The sequence below is a fragment of the Pleurodeles waltl genome, chromosome 5 (assembly GCF_031143425.1).
Source record: "Pleurodeles waltl isolate 20211129_DDA chromosome 5, aPleWal1.hap1.20221129, whole genome shotgun sequence".
Lineage (NCBI taxonomy): Eukaryota > Metazoa > Chordata > Amphibia > Caudata > Salamandridae > Pleurodeles > Pleurodeles waltl.
The window spans coordinates 108,374,151-108,388,934 of record NC_090444.1 but is presented as its reverse complement, the minus strand read 5'-3'; the positions used below and the strand labels follow the sequence as shown (position 1 = coordinate 108,388,934).

General features: G+C 44.4%; 1 protein-coding gene across 1 annotated transcript in view; it reads left to right on the top strand.

Annotated features, from left to right (window-relative positions):
- Positions 1–14,575, top strand: part of LOC138295433 (L-gulonolactone oxidase-like) — a 605,777-nt gene extending 591,202 nt beyond the window's left edge. The window contains exons 11-12 of the mRNA XM_069233730.1: positions 10,940–11,030; positions 13,964–14,575. Of these exons, the coding sequence (XP_069089831.1) occupies positions 10,940–11,030; positions 13,964–14,092 (220 nt within the window). The 3' untranslated portion in view covers positions 14,093–14,575. The remainder of the gene's footprint in view (positions 1–10,939; positions 11,031–13,963) is intronic.
- Positions 14,576–14,784: the final 209 nt, after the last annotated feature.

The following is a 14,784-nucleotide window of genomic DNA, read 5'->3' as shown; positions in this document are numbered from 1 at the left end:
ATAGACTGGTTACTCCCTTTATCATCCACTATATGGTTACTTCCCTGTGGGGATGTAAACCACCCTGTTTGAAGTTTTTTAGCTAAGCAACAATGTGAAGATGTATTTTCAGAGTTTCTATCAGTAAGTTTTAGTTTAGAGCAGTGGGAATTGTCCACTGAACCTATTTGTAGTGATGGAAATGCCAGACAGGGATGCTGTCTCAGAAAAGCCATAGCTGGGCAAAAACTTTGTCCATCTGGCTGGAAGAGAGAACAGGGATGCTGTTTCTCTTGAGTTGGAGCAGGGCAGGGATGCTGTCCTATGAGCTCCACACTAGGGCAGGGATGCTGTCCTAAGTGTTGTGAGGTAGTGCAGGGTTTCTGCACTAAAGTTTCTCTGGGAGGGTTGGAGGGATGCTCCATGTTAACTAAAATGGTGCTGTTTTTCTCACCAATGTTAGTTATCCCACAGAGAGGTACTTCCACCTCAGGGAGTCCAGCTTTGCCAGCTGATGATTCCCTTGGAACAGGTGCCACCCCAGGAGAGGTTTCTCCCACCACAGGAATAGTATCCTGAATGGTAGGGTGGTTCGGGGATACTGTGATACCCTTTTTACCTGTTGATGGAGAGGGATCCTGAGTTTTCAGGCCTTCTCTCCTTTGCTTTTTCATTTCACTTGAAATGAGAGGGAACAATTCCTCAGGGATGCCCAGCATGGCTGCATGGGCATACAACTCTACATCAGCCCAACCTGAGGCCTCTAGGTCATTACCTAAGAGACAGTCTACAGGTAAGCTAGGTGATACCACCACCTGCTTAGGGCCAGTAACTCCACCCCAACTAAACTGAATTATAGCTAAGGGAAGAAACTTAGTGGAGTTATGGACATCAATAATCTTATACTGTTGTCCAATGATGTGTTGATCAGGGTGCACTAGGTTTTCAGTCACCAAAGTGAAACTGGCACCTGTGTCCCTGTAGGCCAAGGCCTCAACACCATTTATTGAAACTGTCTGCCTGTACTTATCCATTGTAAGGGGACAAGCAGCCAGTGTGGCAAGGCCAATGCCACTAGGTGTGACAGAAACTGTCTTGGGACTGATTACATCAGTTTCCACTATGGACCCATAAGTGAACCCAACTACACCCTTTGCTTGACTGTTGCCAGCAGTCCCACCACTAGTACCACTACTGCTAGGGGCACTAGAGCTTGATGTATTAGTGGTGGTAGGCTCAGGGGGTTTACCTGGACAGGACTTATCCCCTGGCCTATGGCCTCTGTTTTTACACACAAAGCACCAAGGCTTTTTAATGTGTGCAGGTTGGGAAGAAGAGGAAGAATTTGTTTTATCCCCACCCTCTGAAGAGTGTTTAAGATTTGAAGTGGGATCTTTGGTTTTACCCTTATCCCCATGCTTATCTTGAGATTTTTCACCATCTTTCTTCTTATTGCCATCTTTGTCACCCCCTGTATGAACTTTTCTGTTCACCCTTGTTCTGACCCATTTGTCTGCCTTCTTTCCCAATTCTTGGGGAGAGGTCAGATCAGAGTCTACCAGGTACTGGTGCAACAAATCAGACACACAATTATTAAGAATATGCTCTCTCAGGATCAAGTTATACAGGCTGTCATAATCAGTAACTTTACTGCCATGTAACCACCCCTCCAAGGCCTTCACTGCCTGGTCAATGAAATCAACCCAGTCTTGTGAAGACTCCTTTTTGGTATCTCTGAACTTTATCCTGTACTGTTCAGTGGTTAAGCCATAACCATCCAGGAGTGCATTCTTAAGAACTTGGAAATTGTTAGCATCATTTTCTTTTACAGTAAGGAGCCTATCCCTACCTTTTCCAGTAAATGATAGCCATAAGATAGCAGCCCACTGCTTTTGAGGGACATCCTGTACAGCACAGGCCCTCTCAAGTGCAGCAAACCACTTGTTAATGTCATCCCCCTCCTTGTAAGGGGGAACTATCTTGTGCAGATTCCTGGAATCATGCTCTTTTGCAGGATGACTATGGGGAATACTGCTGCTGCCACCATGGGTATCTAAACCCAACTTATGTCTTTCCCTCTCTATTTCTAAAGACTGTCTATCCAAATCCAGCTGTTGCTTCTTGAGCTTCAGTCTGGTTTGCTCCACTCTCAATCTATTGAGCTCCCTTTCTAACAATCTGTCATCAGGGTGGGTGGGAGGGACATTTCTAGATACAGAGGTATGATGGGAATGAACAGAAGGAGACCTGTCCCTTACAGAGGGCACCCTAACAGCTTGGCTACCAGCATAATGTGAGAGCACATCATCAGTATGATGTGATTCAACCTCTGTACCAACTATGCTAGACTGTCTAGTAATGGGCAGGCTGAGAAGTTTCTTTCCTGAACCTTTTCCTGGGGGAGTCCCTGGATCAGATTGAGAACCATTAGCTACTTTTTCTACAGATTGGGCACTTATGGCCTTATCCTGTACTCTAAGCATATTAATTAACAGTTCTAAGGAAGGATTCTTCCCTACACTCAAACCTCTCTCTATGCAGAGACTCCTTGCTCCTTTCCAGCTAAGGTGATCATATGCAAGTTTGGACAGTTCAAATTTTTGGCCTGTGCCAGACATTTTTAGAGAGAGTTAAAGTGATAGACAAAGAGAAAAAAGTTTTCAGAACTTTTTGGAAAGACAGAAAAAACTTTTTTAAACTTTTAAGACTTTTTAGAAAGTTTAGAAGTACTTTTCAGCACTTAGAAAAGAGTGAAAAGAGGAAATGCAAAACTTTTTGGCTATGTGTATATACACTGACCTTGTTTTGTATATTTTTCTCTTATGAAAAGTACAATGACAAGAGTGGTAAGTAGTCTCAAAGCACTTATCCCACCGCTGCACAACCAATGTAGGAGGCTGGACTGGCTTGTAGTGAGTACCAAGGGGTACTTGCACCTTGCACCAGGCCCAGTTATCCCTTATTAGTGTATAGGGTGTCTAGCAGCTTAGGCTGATAGATAATGGTAGCTTAGCAAAGCAGCTCAGGCTGAACTAGGAGACGTGTGAAGCTACTACAGTACCACTTAGTGTCATATGCACAATATCATAAGAAAACACAATACACAGTTATACTAAAAATAAAGGTACTTTATTTTTATGACAATATGCCAAAGTATCTTAGAGTGTACCCTCAGTGAGAGGATAGGAAATATACACAAGATATATATACACAATAGCAAAAATATGCAGTATAGTCTTAGAAAACAGTGCAAACAATGTATAGTTACAATAGGATGCAATGGGGAAACATAGGGATAGGGGCAACACAAACCATATACTCCAGAAGTGGAATGCGAACCACGAATGGACCCCAAACCTATGTGACCTTGTAGAGGGTCGCTGGGACTATTAGAAAATAGTGAGAGTTAGAAAAATAACCCTCCCCAAGACCCTGAAAAGTGAGTGCAAAGTGCACCAAAGTTCCCCTAAGGACAAAATAGTCGTGTTAGAGGGAAAATGCAAGGAAAACACAAATCAGCAATGCAACAACGATGGATTCCTGACTGAGGGTACCTGTGGAACAAGGGGACCAAGTCCAAAAGTCACAAGCAGCTCGGAGATGGGCAGATGCCCAAGAAATGCCAGCGGTTGGTGCAAAGAAGCTCTTACTAGGCTGAAGAACTGTGAATACTGCAGGAACGACAAGGGCTAGAGACTTCCCCTTTGGAGGATGGATCCCCCACGCCTTGGAGAGTCGTGCAGAAGTGTTTTCCCGCCGGATGGACGCCAACAAGCCTTGCTACACGCAAATCGTGCGTTTGGCGTTTTTGGACGCTGCTGGGGCCCAGGAGGGACCAGAAGGTCGCAAATTGGACCTGCAGAGAGAGGGGACGTCGAGCAAGACAAAGAGCCCTCACTGAAGCAGGTAGCACCCGGAGAAGTGCCAGAAACAGGCACTACGAGGATGCGTGAAACGGTGCTCGCCGAAGTTGCACAAAGGAGTCCCACGTCGCCGGAGACCAACTTAGAAAGTCGTGCAATGCAGGTTAGAGTGCCGTGGACCCAGGCTTGGCTGTGCACACAGGATTTCCGCCGGAAGTGCACAGGGGCCGGAGAAGCTTGCAAAGTCGCGGTTCCCAGCAATGCAGCCCAGCGAGGTGAGGCAAGGACTTACCTCCACCAAACTTGGGCTGAAGAGTCACTGGACTGTGGGGGTCACTTGGACGGTGTCGCTGGATTCGAGGGACCTCGCTCGTCGTGCTGAGAGGAGACCCAAGGGACCGGAAATGCAGCTTTTTGGTGCCTGCGGTTGCAGGGGGGAAGATTCCGTCGACCCACGGGAGATTTCTTCGGAGCTTCTGGTGCAGAGAGGAGGCAGACTACCCCCACAGCATGCACAAGCAGGAAAACAGTCGAGAAGGAGGCAGGATCAGCGTTACAGAGTTGCAGTAGTCGTCTTTGCTACTATGTTGCAGGTTTGCAGGCTTCCAGCGCGGTCAGCGGTCGATTCCTTATCAGAAGGTGAAGAGGGAGATGCAGAGGAACTCGGCTGAGCTCATGCATTCGTTATCTAAAGTTTCCCCAGAGACAGAGACCCTAAATAGCCAGAAAAGAGGGTTTGGCTACCTAGGAGAGAGGAAAGGCTACTAACACCTGAAGGAGCCTATCAGCAGGAGTCTCTGACGTCACCTGGTGGCACTGGCCACTCAGAGCAGTCCAGTGTGCCAGCAGCACCTCTGTTTCCAAGATGGCAGAGGTCTGGAGCACACTGGAGGAGCTCTGGACACCTCCCAGGGGAGGTGCAGGTCAGGGGAGTGGTCACTCCCCTTTCCTTTGTCCAGTTTCGCGCCAGAGCAGGGGCTAAGGGGTCCCTGAACCGGTGTAGACTGGCTTATGCAGAATTGGGCACATCTGTGCCCAACAAAGCATTTCCAGAGGCTGGGGGAGGCTACTCCTCCCCTGCCTTCACACCATTTTCCAAAGGGAGAGGGTGTCACACCCTCTCTCAGAGGAAGTTCTTTGTTCTGCCATCCTGGGCCAGGCCTGGCTGGACCCCAGGAGGGCAGCTGCCTGTCTGAGGGGTTGGCAGCAGCAGCAGCTGCAGTGAAACCCCAGGAAGGGCAGTCTGGCAGTACCAGGGTCTGTGCTACAGACCACTGGGATCATGGAATTGTACCAACAATGCCAGGATGGCATAGAGGGGGCAATTCCATGATCATAGACATGTTACATGGCCATATTCGGAGTTACCATGGTGAAGCTACATATAGGTAGTGACCTATATGTAGTGCACGCGTGTAATGGTGTCCCCGCACTCACAAAGTTCAGTAAATTGGCTCTGAACAATGTAGGGGCACCTTGGCTAGTGCCAGGGTGCCCTCACACTAAGTAACTTTGCACCTAACCTTTACTAGGTAAAGGTTAGACATATAGGTGACTTATAAGTTACTTAAGTGCAGTGAAAAATGGCTGTGAAATAACGTGGATGTTATTTCACTCAGGCTGCAGTGGCAGGCCTGTGTAAGAATTGTCAGAGCTCCCTATGGGTGGCAAAAGAAATGCTGCAGCCCATAGGGATCTCCTGGAACCCCAATACCCTGGGTACCTCAGTACCATATACTAGGGAATTATAAGGGTGTTCCAGTAAGCCAATGTAAATTGGTAAAAATGGTCACTAGCCTGTCAGTGACAATTTGAAAGTAATGAGAGAGCACAACCACTGAGGCTCTGGTTAGCAGAGCCTCAGTGAGACAGTTAGGCACCACACAGGGAACATACACATGCACACCTATGAGCACTGGGGCCCTGTGTGACAGGGTCCCAGTGACACATACATATAGGCCACAAACCTATGAGCACTGGGGTCCTGACCAGCAGGATCCCAGTGACACATAACAACCATACTGAAAACATGGTGTTTTCACTATGAGCACTGAGGCCTGGCTATCAGGATCCCAGTGAGACAGTGAAAACAGTGACAAACACCCTGACATACACTCACAAACAGGCCAAAAGTGGGGGTAACAAGGCTAGAAAGAGGCTACCTTCTCACAGTCAGCAAACAGGAAGGTTTAAGGCAAAATGTTACAGGGAAAGCCACACCAAGGATGCCATGTCAGCCCCCCAAGCACTGTTCCCGAAGTCCTGGACCCTTGGCTGATGTCAAAGTGTACTTCTGCTAAAATATCCTGGACCTGAGGTTTGGAAACGTTTGGCTCCAAAGACCTCTGGGAGGACCGAGACCAACTTGCCAAGCCAAACTGATGCAACAAAGGTGTTGCTGCTGGACAAAAGATTCAGGTTGGTCCCACTCTGTGCTTTCCCACAACAGCAAATCGAATTCCACTGGAACTTGTGGAGAAGATATCTGGCCTCACAGTGCTCTCTTTGGCTACAGCATGCAGACTTGCCCTGCTGGAAAAATCTGATCTCCAAAAACTGACTAAGTTCAAGGTCGGAATCTTCACTGGGCAATGGGGAAAAGTATCCATCCGACAAGGTACCTTCTTTGGGTTCAAACTTCAAATTGCTCCCACTCTGAGCTTTCCCACTAAAAGTCAAAGGATTTATGAGACCTCGTCCAATGGCTATCAGCTGACATGGAGTACCTATTCGGTCGCAACCTTCTGCCTTTCACTGCTGAAGATTTTTTACTTCTATTTCAGAGACAAAGTCCAATGGTAAAACTTTCAGCCGAGTCCAACCTGTATCCTGTTTTCATGTATCCAACCAGCACTCCAATGTGGTTGGCCTCAACTTACACATACGTAGGAGATCCTTATGCTAGGTAGTAGATCCTTATGCGAGGTAGGAGATCCTTCTCCTGTCTAGCAGCCCGGACATGGAACACGCTACCCCTCAGGCTCAGGCAGACCGCATCACTAAAGCAGTTCAGGAAGGACCTCAAGACCTGGCTCTTCGACTGAGCAGCACGCCCACAAACAGCGCCTTGAGACCTTACGGGTGATAAGCCGTGCTTTATAAATCACTGATTGATAGATTGATACGTACCAGTCAAGTGCAATCAGATGATCCCGGTTGGCAGTTAATGTTTTTTGGTGCTATTGTTACTTAAAACTTCAAGTATTCATATTTCCAGTTACCCGTATAGGATATTTGTCCCATTTCCAGTGTTCTGAAAGGTTTATCCTCCCCTTCCATTTTGTAGCCGACTCCACCAGGGAGCAACTACAGCTGTAACTAGGATCTAGAATCAGTTTAGTCTCCATTGGTGCTTGTGCCAGTCTTCGCTGGCCCCTTCCTGGGTGCTTTGCGAGAACCGAAAGGGAAGTGCTCATTCCAGACAAGCGCTCCAAGTTGGAGATCATGTTGGCACACCCACTGGTGCAGACAAATAGGATGATGAGGACTGAGTGCCCAGCCACATACCTTTTTCTTAAAGTGGGCTCTTCATGCTGGATCACACCATGAAGCAACACAATCACACTGAGGGACAGTGATGACGGCGATACTGGCTCTAGGATTTCTTTCTTCTGTAGTACGCTACTGCACAGGGCATACATTCAATGGCACAATCCTTCTATGGTTGATCACTTAACTGGCTCCCCTGGGTAGTCTAATTCGGAGCCAGGAGCACTCCACCACATAGCACGCCAACAGGATCCACAACAGGGAGCTCTCAGTGGATTTTTCAAGGGGCACTTTCAAGGGACGCCTCCAATCCCCTTCTGAGTGCAGCTGTCTCCTTTCCAAGACAGACACTCAGCAGGATGTTACAGTCTTTTGGGGGGGTGGTCTGTAACCTTTTTGGGAAGCTGGCAGTTAGAGCTGGATCACAGAGGTCATTCTATCCCCTGATGGGTGCTGCCTCCCTTTGGCATAAGAAATCCTGGATCACTGGGTATAAGCTCCAGTCACTCTTAAATAGTCCTCATAGGTGTTTTGTAGTTCCTAGTCTCTGCCCACAAAAGATGTTTAGAAAGTTATACCATTTGGTGTATTGGCTCCAGCTGCAGGTGATGGTGGGATCTAGGAAGCTTTTTCTCGGGGCTCCCCAAAGTACTGGTGCACAAATGAGGACCTTCACATTTGCCAAGCAGCTAACTTTTGTCAGAAGCATCCCTAGGGGAACGTCAGAGACACTCCTATCTCCTGCTCTCTCATACACAGTAATTTCATTAACTTCCTAAAGGTTAGGACTGTGCCAGGTTCTGCAATTCACATAGCCTGCCTGGAAGGTGACCTTCCTCATCAATTTTGTATACAGTGTACACACAGTGGAATCAAAATGGATTTGGTTGTGCCCATTATAGTACAATTTAGTTACTGGTCAGTAGTTCTACTCAGAAGGACTTCTTGAGGTTTCCCCTCCATACTACAGACACCGCCCACCCCGTGGGTTACAACACTTTACAGAACCCAGTCTTAAAAATGCAAAAGTGTACAAAAACGCACATGTTGGGTAACTCGGGGCAGAGGCCCATATCTACAAATCCTGCAGGGGATATTCTTTTCACATTAGTATTAATTATTAATGCCTTAGTTGAACTCATAGTTAAAACCTTGGTTATCACTTTAAATGGGTGTAAACATGTTAAACAGTTAAGGAGAAACAAATTCATCCCCCTTCTTCGCCTTCATATTCCTTGGTCCTGAAGAAAGCCTATGACCCTTTTGGGCAAGAGTGGGCTGAAACATGTCAACCTTACCTGATATATGTGAAGGACACATAATTCATTACTATCACATTATATTTGTTTTTAAGCATACCATGTCCCAGCCATAGTAAAGTTCGATTGTAACTGAGTGAAAGAGGCATTTTTAGATCACTTTCACTGAACTTATTAGTATTTTTGTTCATATAACCCTAATAGTTTCCTGGACTTGTGTGGACATTATCCCCTTGGTTAGGGGAAGGATGAGACCCCAGGATGATGCTATTAGCTATGAGTACACCGGAGAAATAATATACTTGTGGTAGAAAATAGCTGGTGAGGGTCTCCCAAAAGAAACTAGAGGGACTCCTTGGTGAATAACAAGTGGTTACACTCCTTTTGATATTAAAAGATTATATGAAGAGGCAGGTCTTCAGCTTCCTTGTGGAACTCAAGAAGTGAGGAGGAGGCTTTGATGTTCTCAGGAGGTCATTCCATGCCTTTGCAACCACACTGTAATATGGATGTGCAGAACACAATAGGGTAACCCAATCATCTCTCAGGAGACGGGTAAATAGTATGAACAACAAGAAACTGCTGAAGGAATTATTTACTTTACCTTTTCTTATCAGTTTTTAGATTGGACATTCAGGATCCAATCAAACCAAATTAATTGATGAATATCAGAATCTCTATGTGAATGAAACACTATGAAATTAGATTCACATATTTAAAGTATATTGGCTTGGACTTGAAGGTATTGTCTGCTTGGAAGGTCCTTTTTATACACATCAATTCCCGAGTACGGTCTCCTGGAAGTTTACCATTTAGAGACCAAAACATCAACAGCTCGCACACATCAACCCATATAAAATAGAACAATTTGTATTAAAATCTTTTGCATTTTTATTCTTAAGATTTTGGTGGTTAGGCTCGGTTCTATTATTCACCACTTAGAACCTCCTGTAAATTCAAATATATCAGACATTTGAAAGTCTTATCTGCTGGATTTTGCATATGTGTGGCCTTTCATTTATTTGTTTGTACTTCCTTGTTTTGTATGGAATGTTTATATACATGTTTTCCTGACATTTTTAAAACTGTTGATTTTCATACCATAGCACTGGTTACTCACCTATCTTTTTTCTAGGCCCTCAGAGGTTATTTCAACATAAATTATATTCATCAATTTATTCGGCTTAATTGGATACTGAATGTTCCAACTAAAAAGTACTAACAAACAATAATTGAAATAATTCCTTCAGAGGCGCCCACTTCATGTGGGCGGTGAGGCAAACCAACCCTTAGGAAGTACACTGACAATGCACCACAAAGAAGTAGAGCACATTCGGGCACCTCCTAAAAGCAGCCATCTGGACGGCCATCTGCACCCACCTACATGGGAATCTCTGTTCCTTCCCTTAAGTGAAAGACATGGCTTTAGACAGCCACTCTGTATTCCACTAAATGCCCTGTCCTGGGGGCAGCTCATTATTTACAATAAATTAAACTGTGCCAGTTTGTGCCCAGCGCACATGTTTAAAGGTACACTGTGGCACAAACAGGGACAGTGTGCCTTGTTTATAGTTCGGCTCTGTTTCGGTAATGGGACCACTCTTACTTTGGTTCCGGGGCCTATTTTCTGCCTCAGTCTGACACTGCCTTTAGGAATGTGGTGAAAGTAAAGTGCACTGTGCTTAAATCAACACAAACAGGGCAAGACTGCAACTAACTTTTAAGTCTCCATGACTTTCAAGTCCCCCTAACCAAACCTTTCTTGCCAGGGAGATGTTACGTTTCATAGCTATCTGTGACAAGGCAAGTTACTTCAAGGTGATTGTTAGACCTGGCATCCTTGGCGTGGTTTACCCTGTCTTTTTGCCTCTGCTGCCTGCATTTGTGACTGTGTGCTGGATTATGTTTTTGCTGGTTTTAGTACTCTGGGCACTTTACCACTGCTGATCAGTGCTAAAGTTTGAGTGCCCCCGTGTAAATTGTGATTATGATTGGTTATCCATGATTGGCATATTTGATTTACTAGTAAATCCCTAGTATAGTGCACCATGTGTATCCAGAGCCTGTAAATCAAATGACACTAGTAGTCCTGCAGCACTAATTGTGCCACCCATATGAGTGACGCTGTAAACATGTCTCAGACCTGCCATTGCAGTGTCAATGTGTGCAGTTTCAAACTGCCATGTCGACCTAGCAAATGCACACACTTGCCAGACCCAACCCTTCCCTTTTAGTACATGTAAGGCACCCCTAAGGTAGGCTCTAGGTAGCCCAAAGGGCAAGGTGCAATGCAGTAAACTAATCTACTCGCTATATCTTTTTGAATTCATTCATCCATTGTGTGTTTAGGCCATATGGAAAAGACGTCCCATTGCAAGAATATTGGTCAGAATATGAGGCGATCATGAAGAAAGTTGGAGGAAGACCACACTGGGCAAAGGTACAAAACATTGTAAAATGTGTGTATTGTCTTTATTTCATTTGTACAGCTCCATATGCCAGGAAGAGTAGCTTCAAAGCTCAAAAGCTCATCGGAAAACAAAAACAAGCAACAACATAATAAGACAAACATGTGCAGAGAAAAACATAACAACATGAGCAACTTGTGAGCTCTGGTAATTGCATCAGCGCTGCAAAGTTCATATTAAAATGCAGCAGAATTTTCCGGTCCATAAATCATAAAGATTTTCCATATCTGTCACTTTTTGGATTTTAGAGTTGTTTGACAAAGCATGTATCTTTGCAGCGTTTCTCTACAACATATTGGATCAACAATTCATAAGAGCTTTGCTGGATCATCCATATCACATCAAATGAGCATCATGTCTCATCCAGCTGACTTTAGTTAATTTCCGGTAGTGCAAAACATTTATAGTTGAACCGTCCCAAAAGGTGTGAAGGCTAAAATGACAGTTAATGTTTCCATATAAACCATAAAAGGGCACATTTACATAATATAAATATTTCCTTTAATAGGAGTCCACCTCACATAGACACACGCGTGAGAGTTTGGTCCAAGTTGTACAGCCATTATATTGCATTTGCCTGACATGTAAAACAGACCCACTTGGCAAAACAATTTCACCCAAAGTTTTTGAAACAAGTCAGCTTTCAATTTTCCATCCATCTTAACAGTGTGTCCATTAGCGAGTGAATTGGAAGAAGCTATCCTGTCGGTTTCTGGGTCCAGGATGTTGCAAACCGCCCTATGTCCTTCCACTGCTTGTGAGAATCGTAAAGTTTTTTTCTTCTTCAGTCCTTGGTGGTGGGCCTTCTGCAGTGCTTAATTTGAGCTGGTTCCTTGTGGGGCCAGCACTTATTTTTCAGCATCAGATATTTACAGAAAGCAGGAGTAGGAAAAACACTCATGTGGGAAAGACGGAGGTTGAGGAAAACAGAAAACCTTCAAAAAGGGAGACTCACAAACTTTCAAGGCAGAGTTTTCTGACTTTGCCAAAGGCAAAGACCAGTTTCGTCCAACCTTCACCCTGCAGCAGTATGTTCTGTCCAGCGGAACACGTACTGCCGGGACTCATTTTATCTACAGTCCGCTACACCGAGCCTTGAGTGGCATCAGGACCAGTGCTTAATTTGTAAATAAAAATGTGCCAGTGCCCAAAGCCCTCCTCTTAAACACGCGGCTGCTGCAATTAAATGTGGGAACACGGAATACTGAGGCAGCGTAATCCAGAAGCCATCTCGGGCCTCTTCAACCCATTTACAGCCACTTTCTGCTCTTTCAGCTCAATTCTGCTGCTTTCTGCTTTCTCCCATTGTGACAATTTTTTGTTTTTCTCTTCCTCCGTCTTTCCCATATGTGTCTTTTGCTCGCAGCAAATGCTTGAGGCAGAAGAATAAGCATCAGCCCTCAAAAATAAGTGCAGGTGCTCCATACCGGAAACAAGCACAAATTAAGCACTGATCAACTCAAAATCCTTTCTTGAGCCACCACTCCTTGTTGCTGTCTGCTGCCAGATGTCTTAGCCTGGGACATCTGGCAGCAGAGAACAACATATGGGCAGCCTGGGGGCTTCAGAAAGGTGATGACCAACTTTACCTTCATCTAGTAGGGACCATTTGCCGCCTTTCTTTTTTTGAACTGCCTCATCTTTGCACTTTATTAACCTGGAAGATTATTTTTAAAAGGTGCAAAGCATTTAACTTTGCAGCTTCACACACCAGAATAAAACTCATGAAGTGCTGAATGTGACAGTCCTACCCCACATGCGGGGTAATTTAAACTGGGGTATTCCTGCTTCAGGGTTGAAGGCTAGAAGCCATCTGGGTTCTCCTCACATTATTAGTGCTTGGATTTGCTTGGGGTCAGTTTACTTTTGTCTTCAGACATTAAAGTGGATAATAAGCTTTCCTTTCATAGGTTAACGCAAACACAAGGGTGCCACAGTATTCCATTTCTGTGTCTTTATTTCCCTAGCACACTGGTTCCCTTTTGACTTTTGTGGACCCCCACTTTATCATTAATGGAACCAAGGGACCCCCACTGAATCATTGTTGGAATCCGGGGACCCCAACTAAGTCATTCCTGGAAGCCGGGGACCCTGGCCTACACATTGTCAATGATTTGAAATGCAAAATAATACGCACAAAATACAGAACCAATAATTCATCAGACACATACACAAATGATAACACATTTTAAATTTGCAAATATAAATTATAAAATATAGTTTTAATATGAAGGTTGGGGCTTTTCTATATTCAATTGAAGCCACACATCTTCCATACTATATTCTGTTTGATGCACCTGCACTGCTCTCACAAATAGGTCTGAGGATTCTACTTTAATTTTTTGCCTTCAATTTCAAAGTCCTTGACATTTACAGCATATTTTAAAATGTTCAGTTGTACTTTTAGCCACATTATTTATATACACTTTATTATTCTGTTATTATTTAATTTTCTAAGCTGTTGCGGACCCCTGAGGGTCCCCGGACCGCAGGTTGGGAAACACTGCCCTAGCAGTATGGCCTAATTTCTTACCAGTGTACACCAGACCTACTCTTCCTGGCCACAGTCCTAGGATCCACCCTCCTGGCAAAAGTTTTCCCACGTGTGGAGCTTATCACGTAATAGGAGATGGAAGGAGGGAAGCAAACACTAATGCAGAAAGGGAGAAAACGTGAAAATAAAAAAAGGGGACACATCCTTGGGATTTGCCCTCCACTGCAGTCTATTCGCTGTTTTGCAATACCCTTGAACTTCCTGTCTCATAGCAGCAGCTACACATCACTTAGTAAGGTCTGTGACAGTGAAAACTAGAACTTAGAGTTAGGAACCCTTCCATCAAATGATCGTTACATGAACTTCCTTGGTGCCTTTGTGTTTCATCTGATTGTACACATTTCCTTCCAGGCTCACACTTGCGTTCGAAGAGACTTTGAGAAGATGTACCCAGGATTTCTGAAGTTCTGCTCCATCAGAGAGAAACTTGACCCAACTGGGATGTTCTTGAACAGCTATCTGGAAAAAGTATTCTACTAACGAGAAGTGGAACAATATTGACTTTAAATATGCATATGTCAGAAACTGACAACATGCAGAATCTAAAGAAAGTGCTGATGAAATGTATTCACTGTAGTAATTGGATGGTATTTTGTCCAGTGGCTGAGCAACTAGATTGGTTAAGCAGTTTATAAAAATTTGTAGAACAAAGGCTCAATCCTTATATAGCTGATAGACAACACTTTCTACTCTATTTGTCAACATCATAAAAGAGAAAAAGATCCGTTTGCACCCATTTTGTTATAAAATGCATGCTAAAATGTATGAGTTCACCTTTAGAAAGCCATCTGTCCCTTGTTGTCACCTGATGTACTAATGTATAATCATTTGTGTTTTCCAAATATAATAATATCACTGTCCTAGCCATCATATGTTTCTGACCAAAGTATGAGGTGATTATGAGGGAGCAAGCTCGGAGCACCACCACACACCAATATAAATAAATGTATATTTTCAGATTTAGCATTGTTCCAATTATGTGTGTTTTTTTTAAACTGGCCTTATAGAAGAAGCGAAATAATAAATACCAAATAAATCATGAGGAATTTCAGAGTGCTAGTTACAAGAATGGAACATTTTAGCTTCAACATCATGAGCTCTTGCATACACTCATACACATGGATGCATGCACACATACACACAGACACAGACATACACACACACACACACAC